Source organism: Moschus berezovskii, chromosome 4 (genome assembly GCF_049115385.1).
Source record: "Moschus berezovskii isolate FMDL1 chromosome 4, NW_MosBer_1.0, whole genome shotgun sequence".
Taxonomy (NCBI): Eukaryota; Metazoa; Chordata; class Mammalia; order Artiodactyla; family Moschidae; genus Moschus; species Moschus berezovskii.
Genome location: NC_142463.1, coordinates 94,529,060 through 94,545,061, shown reverse-complemented (window position 1 = coordinate 94,545,061; position 16,002 = coordinate 94,529,060). Strand labels below are relative to the sequence as shown.

Genomic DNA, 16,002 nt, shown 5'->3' with positions numbered 1-16,002 from the left:
AAAATCATTTAAACTATAAATGGCTTCCCAAAACAAGGGGCTATTATTCTGGGTGTGTTTTATTTATTTTTTATTTGCTGAAAGGAAGGAGAGGCTGCAAATTTTTAAATGCCTCATGTTCCAGAATAGTTTCCTCCAGCCAGGTTTCAGGGCTTTGAAGCAACCATTGGCCTAAATAGAAAAATTCCACCAAAAGGAGAGTATTATTCTTTTTCTCCCAACTACATTTTTGGTTTATCAGAACCTAAAGGAGATTTTAAGTACCTAGGAGGAATGGTTTAAATATGACCAGAAGCTGACATAGGTCAACTCTCACAGGAATGGATTGGAACTGGATGATTCACACATACTATCAGTTGTTATTCCTGACCTTTTCTTTTCCAAAACAGAATTGCATTGATGAAATTGAGAGCATAATCAGCGTTAAGCTCCAGCTCATCGGAATTGTCGGTATTGGAATTGCAGGTCTCACGGTGAGAAAATTCTAGATTGTACCTTCTTTGGCCCCTAAGAAACCTTTGAACCTTTGCATCTTACTTCTCTTCAAGTGTGATGTGGCAGTGTCTTTGGAGAGATTTCTCATAAAAGACAAAGACTTTTTGACAGGATATCTAAGAACAAAGCTAATTAGATCCATCAATACTTAATTCTCTAAAAATGTAATACAAATTTCCATTTTAAATGAATTATGACTTTGAGTTTTTCGTTGCAAAAACTCAACTCAGTCCCATTTTAAGGCCATTAAGCTTAAACTAGACAGGTGATTTTTTAATTCCGAGTCTCTTCCTTTGTTAGAAATTGAAGGTAACACAGGTTAAACTCTCTCACCTATGATCTTCAGAGGCAGCACCATGTAGTGATTAACAATGTGACTTCTGGCATCCCACTCCCTGGATTCAACTGCTAGCTCCACTATTTACAACCCTGGGGTCACTAGAAGTTTTCTTAATTTCTCTATGTCTTAATTCCTTCATCTGCAGAATGGGGATCTTAATATACCAAACTCATTAAATTGTTGTGAAGATTAAGTGGGATAATAGATGTAAAGAATAATTAGAAATTAATTCATATAAAGTGTCTGGAATGCAGCAGTCGATAAATGCTAGATCTTCATGTAATGAGTGTTCCCAAACCCAGGACCCAGCAAAGCATATATAGAAGTGTGAATTGAAGCATAGTGCACCCATGCACCAGCAAGTAGCTCAGTACCTCTAAAGCCCAAAAGAAGAATGTACAAGAGTCGGTCGATAGGGTCAGAAAGCTATGGTAGGTGTAGCAAGAGATAACACTGGAATGGTGTAGGAGGGTCCACATAATTGAATTCTTTGCGTTACTTTTTGATAGGTCGGGCTTTATCCTTTAAGGTAGAGGGGAGCCACCCAGGTTTGGAAGGACATGTAGTTCAATGTGGAGATAAAGTTGGAGGGAAGTAAGATTTAGGTAAGCCCCTAAAGAGGTGATTTCCACTGTCCAGCTGTTGAGTAATAGCTAATGCTAGGATAGACTTGGGGCTTCCCTGGGAGCTCAGCTGGTAAAGAATCCGCCTGCAATGCGGGAGACCCTTGTTTGATCCCTGGGTTGGAAAGATCCCCTGGAGAAAGGAAAGGCTACCCACTCCAGTATTCTGGCCTGGAGAATTCCATGGACTGTATAGTGCATGGGGTCACAAGGAGTTGGACACGGCTGAGCTACTTTCACTTCAAGATAGACTTAGGCTTCCCAGGTGGCTCAGTGGTAAAGAATCCGCCTGCCAATGCAGGAGACACAGATGTGGGTTGAATCCGTGGGTCAGGAAGATCCCTTGGAGGAGGAAATGGCAACCCACTCCAGTAGTCTTGCCTGGAAAATCCCATGGACAGAGGAGCCTGGTGGGCCATAGGGTCACAAAGACTCAGGCATGGCTGAACAACTGAGCAGACGAGATAGACTTACCCTCTAGTCCTCCTGTGTAGATTAATTCAGGGTCTAAGCTAAGGCAAGGGGAATGGAATTGTGAGGAAATTAATAAATTGGCAGTTCTCAGGGGACACACAGTCATCTTTGCTCTTTTCTTGTATTTAGAGCTCAGAGGGCTGGGGCAATGGGTGAAAATACTATGCAGGACATTCCTATCTGGGGACCTCTCTCAGGCCCCTCCCCACACACCCTGGGGCTAGCTGATGACTAGTCTGTGGCTTCCCAAGGACAGTTCTGAGGCAGAAGATTTGAAAAAGATCTGCATTAACAGAAGTGATAAATAGACCCTGCCAACAATTTTACAGTCTCAAGGATTGCCCATTCTAGAAGTGGTCACCCCTGACTCACGATAGTGACAGGGGGAGACTGAAGAAGTTTCTCTCTGAGGGTACAATGTGGCTTAAGTAGGGGTTGCATCCCTCCTTAAAACCACGGAAAAGGAGGAATGCCCTCTGTTGGCCATCTTGACTCAGCACCCCTAAAGTTCCTTCTTTAATTCTTTTCTTCATAAGGTAAGTTTTACCGTGTAATCAGTTAACAAAATGGCCATTAGGTGTCTCCCCTGCCACACCCTGGTGCTGAATTCCGTCAGTCAGAAGCTTGGAGTCCCAATCCCGGTTATTCCCTTAAGTCTATCTTTTCCCTTCCCAAAACTGATAACACGTGCCTTTTTATTGATTTATTTACTTTTAACACGTGCCTTTTTAAATCCAGCATTTATAGATCTTAGTCTGATGTAGGACGAGATTGAGGAGAGAGTCAGAGAGTTATGATACTAATTTCTTTGAACAAACATTGGTAGCAGTTTATAAATATCACACCTAGACATAGTGTTTCATAGACTCTACAAAATTGAAGTTATTGAGGACAAAAATGATTTTTTGGCATCATTCTGTTCAAACCATTTAAGTAGCTTTGATTTTGCCAGATATTTAGTTTCTCAAAGAATTATCCAAGACATAAAGGATGTCAGTAATGCCATAGTTCAAACACCTCAGTTTATGCTTTGGTGAAACTATTGAGTTAAATAATGATGCTTTATTAAGAATCATTTGCACTTAAAAATGGACTGGAAATGAAGAGATGCTCCACTTTGTGAATGAATCAGTGGCTTTTTCTTTTTTTTTTTTGCCATGCTGCATGACATGCAGGATCTTAATCGTAGTTCTCAGATCAGGAAGCAAACCCATGCCCCCTGCAGTGGAAGCCTGGAGTATTAACCACTGGATTACTAGGAAAGTCCCAAGATGCTCCATTTTTTTAATATGTGGTCAGTGTTGCAAAAATTCAAAGCTTTGCCAGCAATAGAAAACTATTTAGACCACAAGTGTATTTAAACAACAAATGGTTACAAACACATTTTCCAAAGTAAAAATAAAAATGAGATCTGGGGTTAACCTGAAATATAAAATTTCAAAACCAGTAGTGTATTAAGTCTTTGATAATTATTGAGAACAGTCCTGTGAGCTAGAAATAGATGCCTTTTCTTAGAGCAGAGTCTTGTTATTTTTAAAACAATAATAAAATAGGAATGTATTTTAAGCAGTTAATGGAAGTCTTAACCAGTAGCCATAATTATGTATCACACATAAAAGTGCCACTTATAACCAGTAATTATTGGTTATAATTACTTGTTAACTCGAGTTAAACATGCAGGCAGTTTGCTGATCTTTTTTTAAAATCAATTTTCATCATTTGAAAGTCATTAACAAGTGGTCTCTTCTGTTTCAGATCTTTGGCATGGTATTCAGCATGGTCCTTTGCTGTGCGATACGAAATTCACGAGATGTAATATGAAGCTACTTCTACATGAAAAGTGTAATCTAGAATATACAAATGTCACAGGGGCTGTCTCCTGGCTCATTTTTAATATTCAAAGGACATTAGGATCTAAAATAATTTGCTGTTAATTGTACATTTGCACATGTATGCGTGTTTGGCTCAAGACCGGTTTGCACCTTTAATGAATGCCTATGTATTTTGACTGAGAGCATGTTCATGTGTGATCTGCGTGTTTCTGGTATATGCATAATGAAATCTGGTTGCTGGGAATTCCTGAATCTTGGTATGTGAGCATATTTAACTCTAAGAAAAAGATCAAAAAGCTATGAAAAAAGAAACTTGGTTGTTTAGAAGAAAAATGATAGTAGGTCAGTTTCTCAGACTCTAGCCATAGGAAGTAAGATACAGAGAATTCAGGGATTTCTAACTTACAGAAGCAATAAGCCACAGAAATTGAGAGATCATGGTGCAGTGGTAAAAGTGACTGTGTTTGGGTTAGGTGTAAGGGTTTCCTGGGATTTTTTTTTTATATATGTAATCTCTCCAGAATTTAGGATTAAATACACCGGTAAAACTAAATATAGCATGGAAAATCTAATTTGAATAAGTCATACTTTCCTAATATTAAAAAAAACCTCACTCTGGAAAGAGTGTCACACAGACAATCACATGCTCTATAAAACTGAGTGTTTTCAGGATTAAAAGGAAAACCTTTTAACAACTTTTTAAGGAAATATTTTTGTTCTTATATAAAGACATTTAAATATTGCTTTATCACTTTCCTTTTCTGACTCTTCTCTGAACCACTGCCACCTTCACATCCACAAAAGGGCTTTGATCTCAAACTTTTCTGTGTTTCTTCAGATGGAAGCATAGAAAGACTAAAGCAAGAGATCTGGCAGTTGCAAATTGTGGGAAAGAAAATTTTTACTGGCACTGTATCTTTGAAATACCTCATAAACTTGAGTTTACATATTTTCCTAATTTTTTGTATTTTTCTTATTTATTCACCTAGAGAATTCTTCTTTATAGATTAAAAACTACAAGTTTTCACCACTTAAAATAGATTATATCATGAGCATCCTTAGCTAAACCAAAATAAAGGAAAACATCCTCTCCTAGTTTAGTGCACACAACAGAGACAAGCTAAGGAAATAAAAATACACACACAACAGAAACATGTTCCTTCTGTGCAAGTCTCTTTATAAAAATAAAATGTTTGTGTTCTTTATGGTCTTGATGCTTCATTGTAGTCCCAAATTTATAATCTAAATTGATACGTATGTCCATTTTTCACAACTTGCTGTAGCTAGTAAAACATAGATTTTTTTAAATTTACATTTTAAAAGGCCATACAAAAATGAAAGTATGGGGGACTTTTGAAACCCGCAAATAAGTTTATACTCGTGTGAGAACACAAGTCTTTGGGTCTGCACTAAAGGAAAGTATACACTTCAAGAAACTTTCACAAAACATTTTGCTGAAAAGGCCTATCCATTTGAAATAATCTCACTCCCTTAGAGAACCGTGTTTGTCCTGCCATACTTGCTACTGCTAATAACCGTGGAGGAAGATTTCTAGAAAAAAAGTCCAGTTGGAGGCAAGCTAAAAATTTAATTGTGCATGGTTACTTCACTGTGTTCACAGGTAACAAAAAGATTATTTTAAGAAAATCACTTCATGAAATGGATGTTTCTGCGCTGGTAGTTGAGAAATAGAGCTCTGAAAGTAAAGAACAAGCAGTCCATCTCTCTTGGTGGCTTTACTTCATTTGTCTGCCTAAAGACAGGAAACAAGCCTCAGGGTATATTTAGGTTTCTTCCAGCTCAGATTCCTCTGGGATTCAACAAAAGTGAGTTTCATTCTGTATCTGAATTAACCTTAAAGAAGTCTAGTTTAAGTGGAAGAGTAGAGATTTGTTCCATATATGATTAAAGTGTATCTTTTGGGAGTAATTTTTCTAATATATGTGCCATGAGTAAAAGTAGAGAATTTAACCTCTGAGTGAGAGTAGACTTATATACATATATATCTTGACTCTCTCTATATATAGAATATATATGCATAACTTGAATATATGTATACATGTATATATATAAACACATATACATATATGTGTTCAAATATATATGCACATATAAGTTTTTGGTTATATTTGTTTACCTGAACTAATATGAGATCAGACCCAAACATTTTCTTAAATGTATGGTACCCAGACACTGAATCAAAGTATCTTGATGAAATATTTTAAGTTATTTCAAATTAAATTTTCTATGTACTGCAATTGCTTGTTTGATTTATTTTAAAATTTCCTTACATATTTATCATACAACTTATCTAAATGTCTAACTATTAATATCAATCAACCCAAACAATTGCTGAAAAAAGGAAAGAGTAGTAACCTTTCCATAGAGTTATTAGTGGGAACTATGTATCACAACAAACTGGAAAATTCTTAAAGTGATGGGAATACCAGACCACCTGTCCTGCCTCCTTAGAAATCCGTATGCAGGTCAAGAAGCAGCAGTTAGAATGGGACATAGAACAACAGACTGGTTCCAAACTGGGAAAGGAGTACATCAAGGATGTATATTGTTGCTCTGCTTATTTAACTTATATGCAGAGTTCAGTTCAATTCAGTTCAGTTCAGTCACTCAGTCGTGTCCGACTCTTTGCGACCCCATGAATCACAGCACGCCAGGCCTCCCTGTCCATCACCAATTCCTGAACCCCTACTGCACTGTATGTTCATTAGCAGTTCCTGGGCCAAAGGTATTATTGGTGTTGTAAGCTGTCTCCACTGCTTTACAACCCATTTTGAACTCACATAAGAAAATCACTTGAATTTGCTTTTTGTCTAACATCGTTTCCCTAGCCTAAAATAAAGAGCAAGTAATAAATTATTAGGAAAAAACATAGCATGAGAAATGTGCATTAAAATGATGTTTTAACATAATCACATTTATTTAAGAAGATACTCCAATATCAAATGACAAATGTCAACAGTGCAAAAACTGCAATTACTTTTGCACCAACCTAATATAATTGAAACGTGCATAATTGTGTATAACTAAAGATACTTCCAAGATACCAAATACCTATTTGAACACATTCATCTGTTGAATTAATGAATAGTTTTTGATATATTTGCCAATTCTAATTTAACAACTATATATCAAGAGCCATAGTTAGAGTTCCTATATTTTTTTCTGGGTCTCTCTGTCTTATAAGATGCAACCCACTCTTCAGTTCAGTTCAGTTCAGTTCAGTCCAGTTACTCAGTCGTGTCCGACTCTTTGTGACCCCATGAACAGCAGCATACCAGGCCTCCCTGTCCATTACCAACTGCCAGAGTCTACCCAGACCCACGTCCATTGAGTCGGTGATGCCATCCAACCATCTCATCCTCTGTCGTCCCCTTCTCCCGCCCTCAATCTTTCCCAGCATCAGGGTCTTTTCCAATGAGTCAGCTCTTCACATCAGGTGGCCAAAGTATTGGAGTTTCAGCTTCAACATCAGTCCTTCCAATGAACACCCAGGACTGATCTCCTTTCTGATGGACTGTTTGTATCGCCTTGCAGTCCAAGGGACTCTCAAGAATCTTCTCCAACACCACAGTTCAAAAGCATCAATTCTTCAGTGCTCAGCTTTCTTTATAGTCCAACTCTCACATCCATACATGACCACGGGAAAAACCATAGCCTTGACTAGACGGACCTTTGTTGACAAAGTAATGTCTCTGCTTTTTAATATGCTATCTAGGTTGGTCATAACTTTCCTTCCAAGGAGTAAGCGTCTTTTAATTTCCTGGCTGCAATCAGCATCCTCAGTGATTTTGGAGCCCCAAAAAATAAAGTCTGACACTATTTCCACTATCTTCCCATCTACTTTCCATGAAGTGATGGGACCAGATGCCATGATCTTTGTTTTCTGAATGTTGAGCTTCAAGCCAATTTTTCACCCTCCTCTTTCACTTTCATCAAGGGGCTCTTTAGTTCTTCTTCACTTTCTGCCATAAGGAGGGTGTTATCTGCATATCTGAGGTTATTGATATTTCTCCCGGCAATCTTCATTCCAGCTTATGCTTCCTCCAGCCCAGTGTTTCTCACGATGTACTCTGCATATAAGTTAAATAAGCAGGGTAACAATATACAGCCTTGACGTACTCCTTTTCCTATTTGGAACCAGTCTGTTGTTCCATGTCCAGTTCTAACTGTTGCTTCCTGACCTGCATACAGGTTTCTGAAGAGGCAGGTCAGGTGGTCTGGTATTCCCATCTCCTTCAGAATTTTCCACAGTTTGTTGTGATCCACACAGTCAAAGGCTTTGGCATAGTCAATGAAGTAGAAATAGATGTTTTTCTGGAACTCTCTTGCTTTTTCGATGATCCAGCAGATGTTGGCAATTTGATCTCTGGTGCCCCTGCCTTTTCTAAAACCAGCTTGAACATCTGGAAGTTCACAGTTCACGTATTGATGAAGACTGGCTTGGAGAATTTTGAGCATTTTGAGTGTGTGAGATGAGTGCAATTGTGCGGTAGTTTGAGCATTCTTTGGCATTGCCTTTCTTTGGGATTGGAATGAAAACTGCCCTTTTCCAGTCCTGTGGCCACTGCTGAGTTTTCCAAATTTGCTGGCATATTGAGTGTAGCACTTTCACAGCATCATCTTTCAAGATTTGAAATAGCTCAACTGGAATTCCATCACCTCCGCTAGCTTTGTTCATAGTGATGCTTCCTAAGGCCCACTTGACTTCACATTCCAGGATGTCTGGCTCTAGGTGAGTGTGAGTGATCACACCATGGTGATTTTCTGGGTCGTGAAGATCTTTTTTGTACAGTTTTTCTGTGTATTCTTGCCACCTCTTCTTAATATCTTCTGCTTCTGTTAGGTCCAAACCATTTCTGTCCTTTATTGAGCCCATCTTTGCATGAAATGTTCCCTTGATATCTCTAATTTTCTTGAAGAGATCTCTAGTCGTTCTCATTCTATTGTTTTCCTCTATTTCTCTGCAACCAACTCTAATATTAGAATTATTTTTTTACTTTGTTTTAGAACTACTATTTTGTACACTTGGAAAAACTCTTTATGAGAATGCTGATATGCTAAAATGAACAAAACAAGTCTCTGCCCTCAAGGAGGTTAGAGTTGAAAACAGGAAAGTATAATTACCATGAGGTAAGTGCTATGATAATCATTAACCCAGAGTGGATCTACTCAGCCTTGAAGAGAATGGTCAGAGGAGAGAGGCTTCCTGAATTTTAAGGACACCAAACTGAGTCCTGAAGAACCCATACAAATGAGTCAAGTAAAAAGTAATAGAAGTTGAGAAAGTGAGACATAGCTGTGTAAAAGCTAAATAGAAATTGGCCTGGAGAAATGAGAGGGTAGGGAAGAACTTATTACTTAACAATAGAAGTAGAGTGGAAGATACCACAAAAAAAGAATTTTTATTGCACTTAGACTTGCTGCTCAGTATAGGAGGCAATCTCATACAGAAAAATCAAACTTTTTAAAAATTGAGGTATAATTGACATATATTACTTTCAGGTAGGAATTAATGATTCAATATTTGCAAATATTTCAAAATGATCACCACAATAAGTCTAGGTAATATCTGTCATCATAAATTTTTAAAGAATTTATTTCTTGTGGTGAGAATTTTTAAGATTTACTCTCAGTAACTTTCAACTATGCAACACTACTATTAACTACAGTCACCATGCTGTACACCCCTATCACTTATTTATTTTATAACTGGAGGTTTGTTCCTTCTGACTCCCTTCATCTATTTCATCTACCCCCCACCTTCCACTTCTGGCAACCACCTGTCTGTTATCTTTTACTCTGGGCTTGTTTGGGGGTTTTTGCCACATATAAGTGAAATCAAATGGTATTTGTCTTTCTCCATCAGACTTTTTCACTTATAGTACACTCAGGGTCCATCCACATTGTCAAAAATGGGAAGATTTCCTTCTCTGCTGAGCAGTAGTCTATTATATACATCTACTAAAACTTTATCCATCCATGGCCACTTAGTTGTTTTCAACGTTGCTACAATCTTGACTATTATAAATAGTGCAGTAATGACCATAAGGGTGCATGTATCTTTTCCAGTTAATGTTTTCATTTTCTTCAGATAAATATCCAAATGTGGAATTGCTGGATCATATGGTAGCTCTACTTTCAATTTTTTAATGGAAACTCCATACAGTCTTCCATGGTGGCTCCAATTTATAACCCACCAACAATGTAAAAGGGTTTCCTTTTCCCCTTGCTATTTGTTTTCTTTCTGATAATAGCCATTTAACGGGTGTGAGATGCCATCTCACTGTGGTTTTTATTTGTATTTCCCAAAGATTAGTGACACTGTACATTTTTTTATGTACCTGTTGGCCATCTGTATTCTTTGGAAAAACTGTCTATTCAGGTCCTCTGCTCATTTTTTAATCAGACTGCTTATGTATCTTTTTGATGTTGAGTTATATGAGTCTTTGTTTATTTGGGATATTAAGCCCTTGGGTTATATTGTTTGCAAATACCTTCTCCTATTTAGTAGGTTGTCCTTTTATCTTGTTGATAGTTTCCTTTGCTGTGCAGAAGCTGTTTAGTTTGATGCAGTTCATTTTTGCTTTTGTTTCCATTGTCTGATGAGACCGATTGAAAAAATATTGCTAAAGTCAACATCAAAGAGCATACTGCCTACGTTCTCTTTTATGAGTCTTATGGAATCGGGTCTTACCTTTAAGTCTTTAATTCATTTTAAGTTGATTTTTGTATACGGTGTGAGAAAGTAGTTCAGTTTCATTCTTTTGCAGATAGATGTCCAGTTTTCTCAACACCATTTATTAAAGAGACTATCCTTTCCACATTGTATAATTTTGGCTTCTTTGTTGTATATTAATTGACCATATATGCATGGTTTTGTTCTAGGCACTCTATTCTGTTCAATTGATTGTCTTTTTTAATGCCAATACCATACTGTCTTGATAACGATAGATTTGCAATATAATTTGAAATCAGGGAGGAGGATGCTCCAGCTTTGTTCTTCTTTCTCAAGTTTGCTTTGTTTATTTGAGGTCTTTTGTGGTTCCATATATTTTTAGAATTGTTTGTTCTAGTTTTGTAAAAAATAGCATTGGAATTTTGATAAAGATTGAATTGAATTACGTAGATCACTTTGGATAGTATGGAAATTTACTTTAACAACATTAATTCTTCCAGTCCATGAGCACAGAATATCTTCCCATTTATTTGGGTCTTCTTCAGTTTCTTTAATCAGTGTCTTATAGTTTTCAGTGTACTGGACTTTTACCTCCTGGGTATTTTATTATTTTTGATGCAGTTGTAAATAGGATGGTTTTATTAATTTCTCTGTTACTTTATTACTAATGTATAGAAATGCAACCAATTTTTATGCATGATTTTGTATCCTGAAATTTTACTGAATTCATTTATTAGTTCTCACAGTTTTTTGATGAAGTCTTTAGGGTTTTCTATATATAGTATCATGAAGTGACCATTTTCATTTCCAATTTGTATGTCTTTTATCTTTTTCTAGCAGCCTACTTGCTCTGGCTAGGACTTCCAATACTATGGTGAGAGTGAATATTCTTGTCTTGTTCCTTATCTTAGAGAAAACGTTTCCATTGGTATGATGTTCTCTGTGGGCTTGTATATATAACATTTATTATGTTGAGGTACATTTCCTCTAAAAGAGAACTTGTATTACTTGAATTTCCTTTTATCAGGAAGCATCACACTATTACCTGACAATATACCATCTTGGTACATTCACTTACTTCTAAAGAGTTTGGCCATTAGAAAACCAAAGATTATTGCACTGATTCCAAATCCATTAGATTATGAAAGAACTCTTTATATTGCAAAGTCAAATGAGAAACAAGAGGGACTCTTTTTAAAGAACTGAATCTCAAATCTCCTCTGCCAAAAACTGGCTCCTTCAAACTTGAGACTGAATTAAAGACCAGTTCAGAAAATGTTCCCAAATTTCCATATTTCTCTTCTCACACAAGCAATAATTCTTCAGTTTCTCATTTATTATTTATTTCTTATTTATTCTAAGTTCTCTATTTATTGTCTCACTTCTAAACCCAAAGAATACTAATACTTTCCAAAACAGCATTTCCATATACTCAAGTTTCTGGATCCAGTTGAGGTAAATTGTGGGTCATGCCAATTCCTAAGCTCTTTTCAAGGATTCCTTGCTTGGACAACTCCATTTTCAAAAGTAGTTTAATACAACACATATGTGTCTAACCCACATGGATTGCCTTCAGTGGAAGGAAACAAATTGTCTCTGATGCACCCACTGTAGGGTTCCATGGTGGTACAGGCCACTATACCCATGTCCAGGCCTAGCCTCTTTAATGAAGGAGGAAGCCCGTATGACAAATGTCTTCTGAAGAAGTAAAACTCTCACTGTTTGCAGATGACATGATCCTCTACATAGAAAACCCTAAAGACTCCACCAGAAAATTGCTAGAGCAAATCAATGAATATAGTAAAGTTGCAGGATATAAAATTAACACACAGAAATCCTTTGTATTCCTATATACTAACAATGAGAAATCAGAAAGAGAAATTAAAGAAACAATTCCATTCACCATTGCAATGAAAAGAATAAAATACTTAGGAATAAATCTACCTAAAGAAGCAAAAGACCTGTATATAGAAAACTATAAAACACTGATGAAAGAAATCAAAGATGACACAAATAGATGGAGAAATTACCATATTCATGGATTGGAAGAATCAATATAGTGAAAATGAGTATACTACCCAAAGCAATCTATAGATTCAATGCAATCCCTATCAAGCTACCAACAGTATTTTTCAGAGAACTAGAACAAATAATTTCACAATTTGTATGTAAATATAAAAAAACCTCAAATAGCCAAAGCAATCTTGAGAAAGAAGAATGGAACTGGAGGAATCAAACTGCCTGACCTCAGACTATACTACAAAGCTACAGTCATCAAAACAGTATGGTTTTGGCACAAAGACAGAAATATAGATCAATGGTACAAAATAGAAAGCCCAGAGATAAATCCACACACCTATGGACACCTTATCTTTGACAAAGCAGGCAAGAATATACAGTGGAAAAAAGACAATCTCTTTAACAAGTGGTGCTGGGAAACCTGGTCAACCACTTGTAAAAGAATGAAACTAGAACACTAACACCATAGACAAAAATAAACTCAAAATGGATTAAAGATCTAAACGTAAGACCAAAAACTATAAAACTCCTAGAGGAAAGCATAGGCAAAACACTCTCTGACATAAATCACAACAGGATCCTCTATGACCCACCTCTCAGAGTAATGGAAATAAAAGCAAAAATAAACAAATGGGACCTAATTAAACTTAAAAGCTTTTGCACAACAAAGGAAACTATAAGCAAGGTGAAAAGACAGCTTTCAGAATGGGAGAAAATAATAGCAAATGAAGCAACTGACAAAGAATTCATCTCAAAAATATACAAGCAGCTCCTGCAGCTCAATTCCAGAAAAATAAACATCCCAACCAAAAAATGGTCCAAAGAATTAAACAGACATTTCTCCAAAGAAGACATACAGATGGCTAACAAACACATGAAAAGATGCTCAACATCACTTATTTCAGAGAAATACAAATCAAAACCACAATGAGGTACCATCTCATGCCAGTCAGAGTGGCTGCTATCAAAAAGTCTGCAAACAATAAATGTTGGAGAGGGTGTGGAGAAAAAGGAAACCTCTTACACTGTTGGTGGGAATGCAAACTAGTATACCCACTATGGAGAACGGTGTGGAGATTCCTTAAAAAACTGGAAATACTGCCATACAACCCAGCAATCCCACTGCTGGGCGTACACAGCAAGGAAACCAGAATTGAAAGAGACACATGTACCTCAATGTTCATTGCCACACTGTTTACAATAGCCAGGACATAGAAGCAACCTAGACGTCCATCGGCAGACAAATGGATAAGAAAGCTGTGGTACATATTCACAATGGAATATTACTCAGCCATTAAAAAGAATACATTTGAATCAGTTCTAATGAGGTGGATGAAACTGGAGCCTATTTTACAGAGTGAAGTAAGTCAGAAAGAAAACCATTACAGTATACTAATGCATATATATGGAATTTAGAAAGATGATAGTGATGACCCCATATGTGAGACAACAAAAGAGACACAGATGTAAAGAACAGTCTTTTGGACTCTGTGGGAGAAGGCAAGGGTGGGATGATTTGAGACGGTAGCGTTGAAATGTGTATATTATCATATGTGAAGTGGATCGCTGGTCCAGGTTAGATGCATGAGACAGGGTGCTCAGGGCTGGTGCACTGGGATGACCCTGGGGGATGGGATGGGGAGGGAGGTGGGAGCGGGGGTTCTGACTGGGGAATACATTTGCGCCTGTGACTGATTCATGTCAATGTATGGCAAAAACCACTACAATATTGTAAAGTAATTAGCCTCCAATTAAAATAAATTAATTTTTTTTAAATGTCTTCTGAGCTCGACTATTTATAAGGGCTCTCTCTGAACTTCATAGCCTTTCCACAGTTCAAGTTCTTGAAAAACATTTTTCAGATTCTGTGAAAGACTTATGTGATTAGTACCAGTTAGGTTTAAACATTAGATTTTTTACTCATTAATCAAATATCTATATTCAATATACAGTATTCAGAGGGAATGTTATAATCCTGCAGCTTTAAGTGTTCATGTCATCAAGCAATATGAGAATCCAAAGACCCATATTAATATTTGGAGCTCATCCTAATATCAACTTCAGATATTAAGGTAAGAATAATTTGAATTCCTGACTTTGCATATAAATGTACAACTACTGTGTCCTCATTGGCGGAGAATGGGTTTGGGTACTAATCCATCTGCACTGCCTTAGCATCCCCTCAGACACTGTCAGCCTATAGGTATTTACATGATGCCCACATTAATGAAACCAGTGACTGTGGGATATAACAAAGACAACTGACCCTGCTGATAATGGTTTTCACCCAGTGGCAAATTCTCTATCCAGAATTTGGATAAAGAGAAATGGAAAATACAGGATTAGTCATCCTTCTGAGGTCAAGTCTGCAGGGGACTAGGTCTGTCACTTCACACAGCTTTTGAAACCAAACTCTCATGAAACATGTATATTATCACATGTGAAATGAATCGCCAGTCCAGGTTCAATGCATGATACAGGATGCTTGGGGCTGGTGCACTGGGATGACCCAGAGGGATGATATGGGGAAGGAGGTTGGGAGGGGGATTCAAGTTGGGGAACACATGTACACCCGGGGCAGATTCATGTCAACGTATGGCAAAACCAACACAATATTGTAAAGTAATTAGCCTCCAATTAAAATAAATAAATTTTAAAAAGAAAGGAAAAGAAAAACAAAACACTTACTAAGCAAATTTACTGGAAAACAGTGTTTCCATATTGAAGGTTTAGGTTAGAATTTAAGATGATTCCGCTCAATGAAATCCCTTCACACTCTACCACTATTTCTAAACTCTTTCATAATTATACTAGTTTTTCATGACATCAAAAGCCCAAACAGCACAAGTTGCTGAAAAATGTCTCAAATTACCTGAAAGACTACAAAGGATTTAGACTTCTACATGTAAAATGATCATGGCCTCTTATCTAGGCTTTTGGAGTGTAGCTTTCATAAGTCAGTAGGCCCACCAGAGTAATTAAATAGATTAGAATATACTGTTTACTGAGTTTTGGTGAAGTTTTATCTTGTGCATTTGAATGACAGGATAAAGTACTATATTGCAAATTTCACATATTCCTTACTCTTCCCCTCTCCTCCAGTCTTGTTTCAGCCTTTGGAAGTAGGTGTCTCCAGTACACTGATGCCATCTGTTACTTCAGGGGCTGATCACACTACTCTGTAGCTTTCCCATAACATTTTCTATTAATAGGCTAAAACGAACCTCATAGCCCTCTGTTAAGCGTCTACTTAAGACTGGCTTTCATTAGTAATTCATGTCCCTGTTCTTCATTTTACCACTCTGCCCTTTCATGTGGAAATCATCCTTCATATGAGCTGGAAATGCTCTTTCACTCCCCTTTTCTTCTAAACCCCTTAAGCTCGCTAATGCATGAATGGGTAGGATATGGACGAAATAGTACTTAAATGTACACAAGGTGTTGTGAAATATGTCAATATTTTATTAGTTTTATTCCAGGTAAATACATTTAACCAAACTGCAAATTACATTACTATTAAAA

At 37.0% G+C, this 16,002-nt stretch overlaps 1 protein-coding gene across 1 annotated transcript in view; it reads left to right on the top strand.

Moving 5' to 3' along the window:
- Positions 1 to 3,944, top strand: part of TSPAN2 (tetraspanin 2) — a 40,021-nt gene extending 36,077 nt beyond the window's left edge. Inside the window, exons 7-8 of the mRNA XM_055402838.2 lie at positions 390 to 473; positions 3,688 to 3,944. Of these exons, the coding sequence (XP_055258813.2) occupies positions 390 to 473; positions 3,688 to 3,753 (150 nt within the window). The 3' untranslated portion in view covers positions 3,754 to 3,944. The remainder of the gene's footprint in view (positions 1 to 389; positions 474 to 3,687) is intronic.
- Positions 3,945 to 16,002: the final 12,058 nt, after the last annotated feature.